This window comes from Aspergillus versicolor (genome assembly GCF_001890125.1).
Source record: "Aspergillus versicolor CBS 583.65 unplaced genomic scaffold ASPVEscaffold_10, whole genome shotgun sequence".
Taxonomy (NCBI): Eukaryota; Fungi; Ascomycota; class Eurotiomycetes; order Eurotiales; family Aspergillaceae; genus Aspergillus; species Aspergillus versicolor.
The window spans coordinates 236068-248927 of NW_024467533.1; the positions used below are offsets into that span (position 1 = coordinate 236068).

General features: G+C 51.1%; 6 protein-coding genes across 6 annotated transcripts; 3 read left to right on the forward strand and 3 right to left on the reverse strand.

Moving 5' to 3' along the window:
• Positions 1 to 63: 63 nt before the first annotated feature.
• ASPVEDRAFT_199540 (GMC family oxidoreductase) lies at positions 64 to 2012 on the reverse strand (the record flags this gene model as incomplete). Its single annotated transcript, XM_040809289.1, has 3 exons — positions 64 to 1154; positions 1194 to 1916; positions 1970 to 2012. 3 exons carry the CDS (start codon positions 2010 to 2012, stop codon positions 196 to 198), a joined length of 1725 nt encoding a protein of 574 aa, XP_040671753.1. The 3' UTR covers positions 64 to 195.
• A 1661-nt stretch (positions 2013 to 3673) lies between these two features.
• Positions 3674 to 4412, forward strand: ASPVEDRAFT_87314 (bZIP transcription factor; the record flags this gene model as incomplete). The annotated part of the gene is made up of 4 exons (XM_040818036.1): positions 3674 to 3748; positions 3808 to 3938; positions 3999 to 4199; positions 4250 to 4412. The coding sequence occupies 4 exons, from the start codon at positions 3674 to 3676 to the stop codon at positions 4410 to 4412; spliced, it is 570 nt and encodes a 189-aa protein (XP_040671754.1).
• A 234-nt stretch (positions 4413 to 4646) lies between these two features.
• Positions 4647 to 5287, reverse strand: ASPVEDRAFT_87315 (uncharacterized protein; the record flags this gene model as incomplete). The annotated part of the gene is made up of 2 exons (XM_040818037.1): positions 4647 to 4966; positions 5014 to 5287. 2 exons carry the CDS (start codon positions 5285 to 5287, stop codon positions 4647 to 4649), a joined length of 594 nt encoding a protein of 197 aa, XP_040671755.1.
• A 1040-nt stretch (positions 5288 to 6327) lies between these two features.
• ASPVEDRAFT_309716 (S8/S53 family peptidase) lies at positions 6328 to 9272 on the forward strand. Its single transcript, XM_040810409.1, has 3 exons — positions 6328 to 6631; positions 6698 to 7191; positions 7258 to 9272. The coding sequence occupies exons 1-3, from the start codon at positions 6419 to 6421 to the stop codon at positions 9236 to 9238; spliced, it is 2688 nt and encodes an 895-aa protein (XP_040671756.1). The 5' UTR covers positions 6328 to 6418; the 3' UTR covers positions 9239 to 9272.
• Positions 8933 to 10272, reverse strand: ASPVEDRAFT_45422 (uncharacterized protein). Its single transcript, XM_040813283.1, has one exon. It carries the CDS (start codon positions 10165 to 10167, stop codon positions 9307 to 9309), a length of 861 nt encoding a protein of 286 aa, XP_040671757.1. The 5' UTR covers positions 10168 to 10272; the 3' UTR covers positions 8933 to 9306.
• A 112-nt stretch (positions 10273 to 10384) lies between these two features.
• On the forward strand, positions 10385 to 12302 carry ASPVEDRAFT_140082 (uncharacterized protein; the record flags this gene model as incomplete). The annotated part of the gene is made up of 3 exons (XM_040807625.1): positions 10385 to 10665; positions 10745 to 11557; positions 11609 to 12302. Coding segments are annotated over 3 exons (1788 nt in total), but the record flags the coding sequence as incomplete, so codon positions are not given.
• Between the last annotated feature and the right edge of the window lie 558 nt (positions 12303 to 12860).

A 12860-nucleotide genomic window follows, 5' to 3' on the forward strand; every position in this document is an offset into this window, starting at 1 on the left:
AGAGGCCCAAGCGAGGTCTGGAGAAAGGAGAAACCAACTTGATCCAAATGTGAAGACCTAGCGCATTGCTGATTGGAAGATTGTCGCCCAGTAGGCTAGGCTTGCTGGCCACCGCATTTTATAGACGCAGGCACCACAAGGTACAAATCGTAAAGAATAGTGCCCACAGATCAAAGCTTCATATAAGTACCTATGCTACTCGTCCATATTGTAATCTCTCAACAAAACTTCTGCGCAAGTGGCACCAGTAACATAGGCAGTTGTCTGCGTATGGTTGTTCGGTACCAATGGGACAATGCTCAAGTCTGCAACTCGCAAACCCTCAACGCCAAAGACTCGAAAGCGACTGTCAACAGCAGCATCAGGCTCACCGGCCTTTCCCATTTTCACGGTCCCAACGGCGTGGAAAACCGGAGACCCAGTTTGCCTCCAGTACTCCAGAATATCTTCATCGGAACCAGACTGAGGCCCCAGGATAACACCTGTAGTGTCTTTTGCAAACGACGGATGATCGATAACCGCCGACATATGACGAAATATTTCGATACAACAGCGACGGTCGTAGGGATGATCCAGGAAATTCGGATCAATAAGCAGAGGCTCCTCCGGGTCCGCCGATTGCAGCCGTAATTCACCAGACGATTGCTGGTTCATTACAACCATAGCAAAGGCAAGGTAGCTGTAGTCATCGCCAAATAACCCCGGAAAGACGAAATGGATGGGGAAGTGCGAGATGAGTTCGTAGTGCGGGATTGTTGGCCGGTTGAGAAACTCCTGCACCGATTCTGGCAGCAGCTGGAATTCCTCTGATGAGCTGATCGGATCTGATTTAAACCAGCCAGCAGCATTTTGACAGCTGTAGCGAGCCCAAGGCCCACTGCCGTCCTTCTCCCACTGCTTCATCGCATCGTCCATGGCCTTTTGATCACGGAAGAACGAGTTGCGGTCGTTCGTCTGGGGATTTCGCCTGAGAATCAGAGGCGCGATGAAGTGATCGATGAGATTCTGTCCAACGGCTGAAATGGGACTGACTATCGGAATCTGGAACCTTTGTAGTTCACTTGCTGGGCCAATTCCCGAAAGCATCAATATCTTGGGCGTCTCAACGGTCCCGGCACAGAGGATGACCTCTTTTTCCGCAAAGTCTGTGACAACTTAATCAAGGCATACCAGGTATAGAGGGGACGGCTTACACTGAGACTCCTTCGACTCAACACCAGCTGCTCGGTTTCCATCGAAGATGACACGTTGGACGGGCTGGTTTGTCACGATCAGCAGGTTATCAGGAGCATTGATGAGCAGATCAGCCGCAGTTGACCGGAGACCAAGCGAGGACGAGTTGACTAGGAGGGACATCCCCAGTGGATTTCCATCATTAACGTCCAAATTCCTTTCGAACCCTGCTTGCTCAAAGATATCCAGTACCAACGGGAGATCTGCCTCCCATTCTGGAGCAAATCCCACCCTCAAGGGCCCATTGAACCCATGGTTTGTAGGTTTTGATTCAGCATAAACTGTACCGTCTTTGTCCCTCACTGCACAGCTCCCTTTGTCAAGGCACTCAAGAGCCTTCAGACGCTGTTGAATCCTTTCCCACCCAAACGCATCGTCTCCCACTTCTTCAGCCCACTTGTCATAATCATCTCGAGCACCATAAGCCCAAGATTCAAAGTTGATTGCTGAACTTCCGCCTAAACCCTTGCCGCGTGAAAACGGCAGTTCACGGTTATGGCAATGCCTCTGGGGCACAGTTTTATATCCCCAGTTCATTTGCTCGACGAATTGTGTGCTCCAACGTTGGCCGTCGACGCGCAGCGATTTCGCATCATTTTTGCCTCCGGCTTCCAGCAGCAACACTCTTGGTTTACTTTTTGCTTTTGACAATGAAGAGACCAGAGTGCATCCAGCAGGACCAGCTAAGGCAAGTCATTCAGATGACAACGTGGTGCTGCCGTGTTGTAATACCTACCTCCCACAATAATAAAGTCATATTGGTTCGAGTTACTACCCATCGCGGGGACACCTAACAGAAAAGAAATAATGATTCGAAATATTGAAATGTTCAATCAGCCAGGTCCACAATATCTAAGTGCTTTCTCATTCAAGGTATTGTAGCCTGTTTATACCTAGGCGCTGTCGGACTTACGACATGGGGACAGATGCAGATGCATCGAGTCGTCCGGATCAACGCATCGGACAACGGAAGTCAGCCAACAGACCACGTCTCGGGTTTAGTTTAGCTATTCTAAGCCGGCTGGGACCCGAGAAGACGTCACGTCACCCGAAACATTTCCCCGTAAGGCCGGGCGAGATGTGAAAGCAATATGTTCACAAGGACCGAACTCGTACGCTTCGTTTCTTTTGGACTCAGATCTAGGCACCAAAATAACGTAACATCCAATTCCTGCTATGAGCTAGATCCCAGAGTCCCTAAACTTCCAACACCTAGCCAGCCATCTGGAATGCGAATCACAGAACCCACATCCATGACGGTAGCCTCTGCAAACAGCCCAATACTCGGACTTTCATTAAAACAGTAACTATATGCGAGATACAACCAAGCAACAACTGAATGCCGAATCAAGGATAGAGGTGCCTCGAGACAGCATATTAACCAGCGGCACAATGTTGGATGCCAACCCCCTCGAAGATAGTTAACTCTTGACCAACGGCGTTACTGGCGGCCCAGGGAGCAATAGAACCTTGGATGCATGGAATGTACTCCTAACACTTTGGTGGCCTACATACCGTGTCATCGCTCAAGAAAAGTCGGTCTGCCTGGAAAATCGTCATATGCGAGGATTAGTTTACGCGACTATGTCTGTCTACGAAGTAAAGCCAACGGATAAGTGCATCCAGGCGCGCGCTATAGCAAGCCCTCGCAAAAGCACTGTGATGCCGCTGACCTGAACCTTTCTCATAGTGCAAATCCGGAGCTTACCACGAACGACAGCGGACGTTGCTATTTGGATTAACAGCGATTCGCCTTCTGAGGAATATTGCCGGCGGGAGAAGTGCGATCAACAGTGTGATGTCCCTTCTCCTTGCTACCGGTTCCATTCTGTATAGGTAGTGGGTTGTTATTAGCCAGATTGCAATAAGTCTAATAATGCGCAGCAAGGGATGCAGCCTGTATCGTTTCGTTGATATTAACAAGCACCGGCGTCTGGCCCGCCACTATAGTTCAGCCGGTTAGGCATCCGCAGCCATGGTTCCCACGCACACCACCACATGACGCTCGACAGTCGGTTGACGGCAGATTAAGGTTGGGCATTTTCCATAAAAGGCACTCTCGGTTCGTTTCCGGTTCCGCAATCGGAAACGTTAACGTTATCAGCGACTCATGGTGCCGGGTTTCGCGGATACGCTTGCGAGCGTATACACTACGAGGTTTGCGGCGTTTGCTCAAGGTCTCTGTCTGTGCAAACACCGTCCTATACCCGATAGCTCCGATGGATTTCATAGGATGATTGGGCTTCGAGGCTCATACGGAAGTTGTCCGAGAGGCTCGGTCTGTTTGCACGTTGCTTACAACCATGGTAGCAGCAGACCCTTTGCATATCCCGAATTGATGCAATCGATAGATTTAAAAAGACGACAGTCATGAACACTCAGCGCGTAGAATGTTGCTTTTTCGCTCCTTCATCTTCATATAGTTATCATACAGAGCATCATGGACGACGTGCAGCTTTTCGCGACCTCGCCCCGGCAGGCATACATGCCCTGGGCGACGTTTTCCCACTCACCAGTAAGCCGCTCTTGCGAATCATATCTATAATCGACATTATCCGTTGACACTGTCGATAGGAAGTTTCCGATAATTGGTCGCTGCGAACTTCTCCAGGCCCGGTTGAGCCAATGCAGTCACTATATCCTTCTCTCTCACGAGACTCTGGATTTGATCTCGGTCAACCGAACGGGCACAATAGTAGTATTGCGTGGGTTACATCGCCTCAAGAGGTCAATTGCAGTGCTAACTGAAGCCTTGTTGTATCCAGATATCTCAACCAGGACTATATCCCCTACCCCGACCTAGCCCTTCAATCTCCCGACACATCCCCCTCTCCCAGCCCGGAGCACGTATCAGATGGATTGAGCAGCATGCCAAATAATCTCCCCAGAAGGGCGCGAAACTACAAGACTACTGAAAACGACGCCAGTATGAGGAAGGAAAAGAAGCGAATCCAGAACCGCATTGCGTATGTCTGAAGCCGATGCCTTCCGCATAGTGCGTCTAACAGGTTCTTAGACAAAAATCCTTTCGGAAACGAAAACAGGATTATGTGGAAGCTCTTGAAACGCGTATCAGGAAGTTGGAGGCAGAGCTTGAAGCCCATCGGCGGGAGTCTTTCTGTTTTAACGGAGTGGTGGGTGCTTCTATTCAAGACGACCCTGTTGCTTGCCAGTCATGACTTAATAATAGTCGCTGTAAAGGTCTACGTCAATGTCAAGCAGAGTTTACCCTTAAAACTAGTCGATTTAACTGTCATATGTTGCAAATATATTTAATGACCATCGATTACCTCTGTTTGAATAAACAATATATGTCCAGTAGTTACTTGTGTCGCTTACAGATATCATATGTACATGCTTTCCCTCAAGCCATTTCCGAACTATGCTCGACTGATACTCTCTAACCCCCAGGTCTAGAGATTCTTGCGTTGAACCTGGACCTTGACACAGCTTGGGTTCTGGGGTTTGGCCGACTCGTTACCCAGAGCCCAAGCGAGGGTCTCATAGGTATAACCAGTGTAGTACGTCTGGCAGACATACCAGTTCTTCAGAACGGTGGCATTCTGACTCGCAGGCGGGCTGACGGTATCATCAAGATAGCTGTAGATACCCATCTGGCTCTTCTCGTCGAACATGATCTGTTGCTGGTCATAGCCGGGCTGAAACATAGGCATGGCGACATTAGTGGACGGATCGACGTAGAAGCTCATGGGTTCAGGCACAGGCTCTGGAACTGTCACTGTTAGAATATGTTGGAAACTGTGGTATTGATTTACGCACGATTCCCGACGGGCAGCTTCCAGATCAGAGTGCCAGAAGGCTCCAGTCCCTCGATTGGGGACTGGGCACCCTTGGTGGTGTTCAGGAAGAATTGGGAGCCGGACTCTCCGGTCAGACAGAGTGATTCAATGGCAGCACCGGAGTGGCAGGCCGAGAGTTTCTGGCCATTGAGATCCTTGTCGGCGGATGAAAGAACCAGGTTGAAGGGTTTGGATTGGATCTCCTGCGCAGTGGCGACTGCGAGGAGGCAGCAAAGGGCAGCGAAGGACTTCATATTGGATTATTATATTGTTTAGATGCAAAAGAAAAGATACCAGGGGGCTACACCGTCTTACTTATACCCTGTTAGCTTCGACTGGTAAGACATTCCTGGAGAGAGTGAGACATTCAGCCTTAGTGCGAACGCTTGATGCTGATCAGGGCTGCTTCGCCAACCACACGATGCTGCGCCATGAGCTAAGGAACAGCGATGTGGAGTGTGGGTGTTGGTAGCGCGACCAGATCGCCACAAACCTGTTTATCTGGAGAAGAGGTTGCATCATTAAACTGCATCAGGAAGGTCGTTTCTACTCGGCCCAACAAGAATTCGCTTATGCAAATGCTTAGCCCGGTAGCAAGTTGACGGCCATTGGTATACCATGAATTGGTTACTATTGTAAATATTAGATCTCACTCCATAAATTAGTGTCTGCCGCAAGCGTTGTCTATACTTCAGATTAAGCCATAGTTTAAGATAATTGGTGGTCACACACTTCCAGTAAGTTATCTACTGGTATAGGTTATACTACAGGGCTGGTACAGTATAGCCCCAGGCCCAACTCCTAGGGGTGGTGCGCGAGGAAGAGTTCATTGTAGCAGCGGAGTTCATAACAGTACTTTAGTCTTCAATGTTGAACATGAGACACAAGTGTTTATATTAATGTAATGTCATAATCCAGCCCCGGTGCTCATTGAGGGGCGCAAAGCCGGACAGCTTCCACAGGAAATGACCTATGCGTCTGCACCGCAAAAGCAGGTTAACAGTCTTCATCAGTTCTGTCCAATTGTTATAAGACCGGAATTAATTTATTCCATCTTACAAGGATCCAGCCTTGCAGGGATTCATGACTGGCTGAACGCCAGGCGCGGCTGGCGAGCTGAACACGGGTGGCCAACTGGGCCGACCACGAGACTGACCCCGTTAAAATTTCTAGAACGGAGAGGCGAATCGAATCAACCTTCATTACTGAGAGGCATCGTAATAATCTCTCTGAAAGTCTACTCAGGTAGCGGGGCTGGAGTACGACCAAGGGGCTTACCCCGCAGGGTCAGCATTTGGTGGAGCGGCAACAACAGCTACCCCGTGGCACTATCCGAGTTATGGTTCAGCCCCGACTGGTGTGGGCGGGTATAGATACTGCTTGACATGGACGACCTGGAGTTTGCCCAAATCGCGCTGGAGCGTGTAGGGGATATTGCGGCGTCGGTTGGGGCACAACTTCGGCGGAATGGGGCAGGCTGTCTCGGTGCGACACTGGTGATTATTGCAGACAATATCGAGTCCGCTGATATAGAGAGGAAGTCCAAACTACGACGACGCGTCCCTAGGCTCGTGAAGGACTTGGAGACGATCTGCAATGTAAGTATGGCCTGCTATCCTGGGTGGGACGGAGCAACCTGGGCATATGCTGATGGGTATACTTAGCTACCACATCCAAGGGTCGGGTATCACGCATATCTCGACATGCTAGTGACTGAATATATAGGTTCGGATGAATACAAAAAGGCGGAGGCACAAATTCGACAAGGCGTTGCGAGATTCAAATCAAGACAGTCTGCGAAGCCCGCCATTACGCATTTATCGCAGTTCTTGGAGAGCGCTGATGGCAAGAACAAGCGTCCCATAGGCAATGAGGACTTACATGCTCCGCCGAGGAAGAAGACTCTGCCTGCAGATGACGCCCGGGGGGCTCATTCCGTGGCGCATATGACGCTGCGAGAGCACATCTGCTGCACCTGTAACGGCGCGCCTGGACAGACCAGCTCTGGGGAGCATCTAGTTAGGCTCCTGTTGCAACCGCCCTCCACGGAACCGGACAGCAAGGACAACGAAGCGGAGTATAACCTTCTCGTCTCGTCCGCGCCTGTTGTCGAATCCAGCTTTGGTCTTTGGCAGGACGTCCAGCTGCTTGTGCCTTGGTATGTTGACTTTAAGTGATACCCACGCCCCAAAGGTTGCGAAAGGCTAAGTGACGTACGAACCAGGGCCCGGAGGAGGGTACAGAGACGCGTCCAATTTTCAGATTCTCATTGCTCTGACGATGGAAGCCATTGCAAACTCAGGACGACGCGGGTCGATCGTGGACAGCTCTGCAGACTCATCAGTCTAGAAGCAGCTTCGCGTCTCTGCTTGACCATTACGAATGGCGAGCTCTACGAAGCTGGATTTGCGCCCCTTCAATGCATAGTGGACCGCGTCCCGGGTATTTCACTTGCCGAGATACTGTCTCGTTATCGTTTGACACCAAGGATGAAAGGCGCGCTGGCGTATATCCTGGCGTACTCGGTTTGGCAATACTACGACTCGGACTGGATGAGCACAAAGTGGACAAGCGACACTGTTCACTTCATGAAGGAGACACCTTCGGCTGATACTTCAGAATCTGCGAGCGGGATATATCCATGGAAGCCGTATATCTCCGTCCACTTCGGCGAGGGGAGTATAGGCGCACGGCCTGGCGAGTTCAGCAACACACCGGGAGAGATCCACCGCTTCACAAGAGTCAAAAGCCTTGGTATCATGCTGGTTGAAATCGGGATCGGCCGCCCACTCAGAGGAGCTCTCGAAGAGCGCCACTGCGAACAGTCGCCAGCAGCGAGGGAAAACGCGGACCTCCTGCTCGCCGTCGAGCATTCCAAGAACCGCAGGTTGTGGGGAGACTGCGAGTACCATGATTACCTGACTGCAGTGTGCAATTGTCTGGATCCGCAATTATTTAGACTTGCGTCGCCACCCGATGAACAAGCCTGGAATGACAGCCTGGAACAGCGCAGAACAATACTGTACGAGGAAGTCGTATCCCCCTTGCATAGGCTGCTCCAGGGAACAAGGTGGCTAGAGGACATAACAACGATTGAGCCCCTGCAAATTGGCTTCAAGGCCCGCCCTGTGAAAGAGACTGAACCTTTCAAGTCCGGAGCGCCTGCAAGTCCAGCCGTCTGTACAACAACTAGGCTAACGCAAAGCCAGAAGAACGCCCACTCATGGCTATCCAGGATGGAGAATTTGACGAGCGGCCTGTATGAAGCACGATTGCAGCGGCGACGCGTGCGAATTGCGGTTCTTGATACTGGTTGTGACGACAACGCACCGTTTTTCTTCGAGGATAACAACGGAGACCGACTCAAGGAATGGAAGGATTGGACAGGTGGGGGTAATTCTTTTGAGGATTGCCACGGTCATGGAACTCACTTAGTATCACTTATCATGCGAATTGCGCCAGAAGCACATATTTACGTGGCCCGGGTAGCTAGAAGGCCGAATGAACTGCTTGCGGCAAGCAAGAATGTTGCAGAGGTATGTTTTCTCATCTTTTTTGTAATATTCCACTGCCAGATGGCCCAGCCTAACATTCTAAAGGCCTTAACCCATGCCAGCACGGTATGGAAAGCAGATATCATTTCCATGTCCTTCGGCTATGCGGACGAGCAGCATGATATCCGTCAAGCTATCCGACAGACCTTGAATGATCGAGATGGTCGTATTCTCCTCTTCGCCGCAGCGTCTAATCTTGGGGCAAACGACAGGGAGATGTTTCCTGCCAGACACGAAGGGGTGATTTCCATACGCGGCACCAACTTCTTTGGCACATTCCATGATTTCAACCCACCTCGGAACCCTCACGAGGGAGCGGTTCTGGGTACATTGGGCTTGGATGTCCCCGCCGCGGGTCTGAGCGACGTTGATGACGAGGTATATAGATCAGGCACATCTGTCGCCACGGCTGTTGCCGCAGGTATGGCTGGAGTTTTGCTGGGCTATATTTACGGTAGATCTGGAGACATACAGGCGGTTGACAGAGTACGCGAGAAACTGCAGTCTCGCAGTGGGATGCAAGCCTTGTTCAGGGCCCTTGCTACCTCATCTATGAACGAGCACTATCTTTATGTGACTTTGTGGGAACTCGAGAACATGTCTCATGATGAACGGTGGTATTTTATCCAACGCGCCATGTCCGCTGTCTGAACCAGCTCGAATAGACCTGTTATGTGCAGAATCAACTACATACTGAGCATTCTGTGCTCCTGACGAAATTATTCCTCATCCCTGGCCCATAGGCATGTCACTTTCAGACCTCCTTCCGCTGATATAGCGTTGGCCTGCGACAGATCGTCTGGTTCCAGTTGAGTGGCGGCGACCTCGATGTTATCTTCATCTTCTCCATCCTGCTCTTCATCCTCTGTAGTGCTTAGGTATGAGGCTTTGTGTCTCAGCTCATCGTACTCTATCCTCGCCCCCTTGAATCCTTTCACTTCAATCTTGAGTAGTTGATACGCAAATACAATATCCTCGTTGGAAGTCCACCTATCGCTACTCTCTGCACCAGAAGACCTAGAAACAGTAGCCCCCATAGAAACGTCGCCCGCAGAAGTAGGGACGCCCGCTTCGACACCAGCCTCACCTGTCCTGTGTGTTCCTCTCTCCTGAATTGCAGCAAAGCCTTTTGCAACCATAATGCCCGTTACCATGTAGATCGGCTTCCGCTTCAGCCTTATCCCACGCTTCATGACCGCCTTAACCCGTGGAGAACGGACCCGAGCCTCGATCTCTTCATGGGGCGGATCGCCGACGAAGTAGACTGTCTCCAGTGTATCCATTGTATATTCACTGTGTAGATTCGCGCCGCTGCCTCCGGCGGCCTTTGCGGAGATGGTATTTAGAAACTGGGCCCAGACAGACATGGCGAGATCGTGATGGGCCTCATGGGTCATGCTTCGATCCCGGCTGCTGTATGTCTCGACGCGTGGATATGTCTCTTGCAGGAGGTTGGCATCAACGGTCGTTAGTGCTCGGTGTGGGCGTAATGGGTCTGTGACGATGTTGCCCAGTGCGATTGGGCCTGTGCCGGGCTTGAAGTGGAAGCTCGGGGCGAGGATGTACGTCAGGTTGGGCATCGTGGTCAGCCTGATATCGAATAAACAGCAGCTTCACACCACGAATGATGATAGATAAAAGATACCAATTCCCACGATGGTGGGATGTTTAGTGCGGGGCTGAGCTGAAGGAAGGAAACGTGACACCACTGCATGTTGGCGAATTGGCCACGCCCAGGCTGCATTTCAACCTCGCTTCACCGGCAACACAAGTTGATATCAGGGTGGGTGCTTGGCCATGACGATAGGCAATTCAATAGCCGACGCCACAAACACCTGCCTGCAAAATCTTGAGTCATGTCTCTCTATTGAGAGGCTGGCGCAGGGTGCGTGGGCAGAGACCCGCCTTGGAGACTTCAACCTCTGGATATCGGGGATAGGTGCATTGGCACCGGGAAAAGCTTCCCTCGACGCGAGGCTTGGTCGTAGACCAGAAGCTCAGAGAGTCGTCACCAACATCCTGATTTTACTTGGGTCGAATGTCGAACGATGCAAAGAACTAGGTCGGTTTCAAGCGCAGTGAGTGAATATCGCAGCAACTAACATATCGCCCAGCGCGAAGTCCAACTGGAAGTCCATCCGTGGGAGCAGTCCCAAGGCCTAGTGGAGATAGCGAATCTGGGGACAGTCTGCAGTTGGCTGACGATGATGAGCCGCCAAGGGCGTTCTCGCCTTGGTCTGATCATTCAGCGTCTGATGGCTCGACTCCATCTGAGGGCCAGAGTGGCCGGAATTCCCCAACTGGTGCCCTAGACGAGGCAATGAGAGATGTCGAGGAGCTGCTTGACCAGCTTGGCCAGCTCGGGCTCGTCATTCGGCGGGCAGGAAAGCGATCGCGGTTCGTCAAAGCAGACCAGAGATTTCGTCCTGAAGAGCACGAGATGTTGGAAAGCCATCTAACATCTATGCTACTCATGTGGTCTTGCTCACACCCAACACCTGGAGCCCCTGTCTCAGGGCCACTCACCGAGATCCAGAACCGACTTGTTCACAGTAATATGAAGAGACGTAACCGCTTTTTATATGCCCAAACTCACTCGCTGGGCTTAGCCCCGGCACATGTTAACCGCCTGAAGTCGGAGTCTACGGCCGCAACACCGACGATTGAATCTAACTTTCCTCAGCATTCACCGCGAGAGGGAGACAAAGCCGATAGGAAGCCAAGGGAAGGGCGCGACGGTGTTCCCCAGACCAGGCAAACGGTGACCACGGCCTCCGCTATTAGCGATTCATTTGCCAAAGATACATTGGATGTACCACCACCAAAGGGTACATCGACAATGCTGTCTACTACTGTGGGTAGTCTTGAGTATCCACGCCCTCCGCGATTGAAGGAAACCGCGCGAGTGTTTCGCTGTCCTTGCTGCTGCCAGACCCTTCCTGCCGATATGGCAACACCTTCAAGATGGAAGTAAGACCCCGAGCTGCCATACCACTGTAATAACGGCCCTAATTAAGATAGAAAACACATTGCAGAAGATCTATGTCCTTACACCTGCATTCTACCTCACTGTCGTCAGCCTGACCTTCTTTTTGACACAAAGGCAGAATGGCTTCAACACCTTCGAGAAACACACAGTAGCGCGACCTACTGGGTGTGCTCTATCTGTGACAATGAGAACACGTTTGCCACTGAAGAAACCTTCATCAACCACAGCAGGATGGCTCATCATGACTCCGTGCCACGGGATCAAGCCCCCTTACTAGCTGATATCTCTCAGCACTCGGCCCCTACAGAGATCCGCTGCTGCCCATTTTGCAATTGGACAGGAGAGAAAGGCGAGACTGATATGCGCACTCTTCTTGACCATATCGCACGAGGCGTTCATTCGTTTTCACTGCGGGCATTGCCATGGGCAGATGACAATGGACAGGAAATTGATGAACGCATTGAACATTCATGCGCCAAAGTACAGGAATGGCTCTTTACGTCTGGACTCTCTAACGGCCCTCCGTATAAAGAACCACCACCTCGAGAGAAAAGAAGGTTTGTCCATGACCACTTTGAGCATAACCCTTACTTTCCTGGGAACTCCGATGGCTCTAGCTCTGATGGCTCAAAGTCCTCGGGCTCCCTTGGTAGGAAACTGGAGAATATAAGGGGAGAAACATCTCTTGACTTTGAAAACCTCGATAAGAGCGATTCAAATTCGGAAGTTAGCACAGATCAGTCAGACGACATCCCCACGCAGCCGCTTGATAATATTCCTGGCGATTCAAATTCGGATCGCGGTTCTGACATGGATGAGATCGAAGCCGTTCTCAAGGACCTTGATGCAGATTCGGACGAGGAAGTAGAAGAGGATAGACCCGGCGGAATATATGAGAAGATGAGTTCCCGTCTATGGCAAAACCGTTTGAAGCACCAACGAAAGACCGTGGACGAGCTTCTAGAGCGGCTCTGCAAGCCACCCGACAACTGGCAGCAGCATGATGGTCTGCGTATTCCCGACGAGAATTTTCCGCAGATTGCGGGCTTTCTTGGGGTGGAAGATAAAGACCGTTCTAACCGGCAAATACGGCGCTGGGCTGAGCGACCGCGGCTCTACACTGTGTTGAGAAATATCGGGCACTCCGAATTGCTCGACCATTTCATCGCGGATGGATTAACTGACTTCGACCTCCCCTTCAGTGATCAGACACTCGTGCGATTAATCCCTGACCACAACATACGGAAGAATTTCTGTTTGAATCAGGGGTATGTGTTGACAGAT